At 37.8% G+C, this 3,229-nt stretch overlaps 1 protein-coding gene across 1 annotated transcript; it reads right to left on the bottom strand.

Moving 5' to 3' along the window:
- Window positions 1–2,298: 2,298 nt before the first annotated feature.
- Window positions 2,299–3,027, bottom strand: PHOSPHO2 (phosphatase, orphan 2). The gene has a single exon (XM_010072988.1). The coding sequence runs from the start codon at window positions 3,022–3,024 to the stop codon at window positions 2,299–2,301; it is 726 nt and encodes a 241-aa protein (XP_010071290.1). The 5' UTR covers window positions 3,025–3,027.
- Between the last annotated feature and the right edge of the window lie 202 nt (window positions 3,028–3,229).

Here is a 3,229-nt window from a genome sequence, read left to right as displayed (position 1 = left end):
GCTTAATGGCCTACCCACTGGAGTTTAAAAATTTCTTCTGTCTCCAACATGCACTTGCCTAGCAAATAGCATCATCTCTACCCTCTACTTGAAGTAATTGCATCATAATTGCTGATATTTCAAGTAGTCTGCTTAATCTCTCAGCTCCGGCTTCAGCACTTTAATTGAAACCACAAAAAACACCCCTTTTTGAGCAGGAAGATTAATTTCTCATTCAGTTTCTCACTCTCACAGCAAACTACAAGGTGGGTTCCTTAAGGTTAAAAGAACAATGGTTAATACAAGTGGAAGAAAAAGCTGAATTCATATACTAGTTCATTGTTTGTTTAAGTAAGCAGTAACTGAGATCTGTGGGCAAACTGAAAGCAGGCTGTTTCACAACTAAGTTCTGAAAAGCACAAAAGAGACCAGCACAGAATCTGAAACATTAAGCAGCACATCTAGAATGAAGAAGACGCACAACTTGAAAAAAAAAAATATACAAAATTGTACTGTGCAACAGCCATTACCATTCTTTTTGCATGACCTGTAAATCAGACCACTTAAACCTGTCACAACTTCAGATCCACCAGTTCTTCAGACACCGTTGTTGTGCCCTTGCACAAAACAACAGGGTAAGATCTCCAGTACAAATAGCTCTGGCACCTATCAAATATTAAAGCAATGCTCCTGAGAACTCAGGTCCATGACTCTGGAAATCTTAGATAACAGACTGTTCAAAGCAACCTTCTACAATGCAGGAAAAGAGCTAGAAGCAGGAGCATTTACAAGGAAGTACTCAAAGGAAATCTTAATTTATATACACTATCTGCCTGAAAACAAGCAAGACCACTCCTAAAAATCTCAAACTGAGAAAATGAAGGTAGTGACAACATCAAATGTCGGTAAAAAAATGAGAACAATACTGCACAGAAAACAGAGGAAGACAGCTACAGTAATTGCAGGCTGCTGAGCTACATCTTGGACATCTGCAACCAAAGTGTTGCAAAAGTTGGTCTGATTTCTGTTATTAAAGCTCACTTAAGCTAAAACAGACATCAGTTCAATAACAGACTACATCAGTTTGAACCTTTTGTGGGACTATAAGAAAGAAAACATTTGGCATGAAAATACTTTAATGAGACTTATTTTTAATAATACCTCTAGATGCATAGGCCAACTCTTGGGGCTGATCCCACTGTGAGTGGTAAAGAGAAAGACTGCATGATGACAAACAATTCCTGTAACTATTTAAAAACAGAGCAATTCTGTTAAAAGATTAAAATGGAGACAAATGTTCCCTTCCAGCCTGTATGAGAGGATTATACTATAGACATGGGCGACAGTGGATATGTAAAATCAGTGGAAACATGTATACATATGCACCATTCAGTGGGCCTGTGCATTAGAGCAGACACCCAGCAAGAAAAAAGCACCTGGCTGACTCAGAGCTGTCAGCACGAAGAGCAAACCAGCATTAACTCTATATGGAGTGGCAGCAGCACGCTGTCAGGGTGGCAGTCAGGAGAATGGGAGAGTGACTCTTCTTGAAACAGAACGGCAACGTCCTTGCTGCTCTCCAGAAGAGAAGGAGTCTGACTGACAAAATAAATGAAGGTGTTACGCAAAGGCTGGCACCTACACTTGTGTTCACGCTCTCCAGGCCCTTACAAGAACAGGTGTCTGATGACACACAGGCCAGCAGAACACATGACACAAATCAGGTGCATTGCTTTTGTCAATGACAGTAACTTTTATTGTCTTTACAATACAATACAAATTATTAAAAGTAATTTTGTTTGGCAAAATATTTAGTATATTGAAAATACAAATGCATCTTCAGCTCAAACAAGATTACAAGCATAACAAATAATTTACAAAATTAAACATTTATCCTGATCAAAGAAATATAAAAGCATGGTTCCAGAACCACACTTCTGGCACTTAATGTTTTGCAAATAAAGAATTTAATTATTTTGTGAGCTGCTCTTACTTCTTCCCCTAAGCACATGGAACAGAAAAGGTCAGTTATATTGTCAGTAAAGGCTTGGGGGAGGAGAGGGAAGACTAAGAACAACAGCAATTCCTCTTGCAATCCCCATTCTCCACTTACGTTGGAATGTGTACTACGTTAGAAAGCCATTTTAACTTCACTTCACCACTATTGCCAAGACTGAACCTAAACAGTTTTATATTGTGTTTAAAATCGTAAGTTCAGATAACAGACCAATTTTACAATTTTGTGCTTTTATACACATACAGTTTTTCTCTCCCAGGAAGATAAAATGTAACTGTATTGGCTTCCTTTTATCATTGGAATTATTCCTTTAAAAGCACTTTCAGATGAGACATAATTTCTCTAGCAGATGACCAAACCAGAACAGAACACTCTACAGGACTGAGATCTTGGGCCAGTTGAGAAATCTTTTTCTCCAAGGTATACCCTTGCCTGGGCATAGCAATATCATCCTTCTTCAAAAACATTACTGGACATAAGTCATTCCCACCATCACCTATATATACAATTTGTGTATAACTTACTCCTCGCTCCAACTGTTTATCTATAAATTCTTTTAAAACTTTCCTTTTGCAAAGGTTTTTGGGGCACTTTGCACAATGGTGAGCATGGAAGTTCTGTACAGTAAGATAGCCAGTACTGCTGAATGCTGCAGGGTTTGTAAACACTTCATCAAACACCTTATGGAAACCAGCAGCTTTCAAAATCCAGTCAATAAATACTGTATTAGAATCTGAAACAATGATGCAGTCAAACAACTCTTTGTTCTCGCCAAGAAAACCCATAAGATCCACCATTCCCACAGTGAAAGGAATTGTTGTCATAGTTCTTCTCATCTCATCTTCTTTGACGCCATTGTCTCCCAAGTAGACAAAGACTCTGCCCATGTATTCTGTCCAATGTCCTGGTCGGTAGGAGTTTCTTAATTCGTTAGGAAGTTTTTTCTCAGGAGCACATTTCACAATCCAGGTATCACTATTCTCATCTATGATTGTATGGTCAAAATCAAAAACCAACAGAAATTTCATAGCTGTCAGAAAGTAGTTTCCAAAACAAACAAAAAAAGAGAATTATTATATAAACAAAAGTAATTAATTCCTACCCTGATCTTGTGCTCAGAAGAGAAAAAATCTACAAGAAAATGAAGCATTAGGAAAAATATCTAGACAAAGTAAACTATTTATGGCCACTACAGCTACGGGAAGTTGTGCTAAAACTAAAAAAGCAGTCTGT

The sequence above is a fragment of the Pterocles gutturalis genome, unplaced genomic scaffold (assembly GCF_000699245.1).
Source record: "Pterocles gutturalis isolate BGI_N339 unplaced genomic scaffold, ASM69924v1 Scaffold48842, whole genome shotgun sequence".
Taxonomy (NCBI): Eukaryota; Metazoa; Chordata; class Aves; order Pterocliformes; family Pteroclidae; genus Pterocles; species Pterocles gutturalis.
This window is presented reverse-complemented; position numbering and strand designations above follow the sequence as displayed.

Coding starts and splice junctions, on each gene's coding strand:
- PHOSPHO2 (XM_010072988.1), bottom strand. CDS start 3,024: ATGAAATTTCTGTTGGTTTTTGATTTTGACCATACAATCATAGATGAG.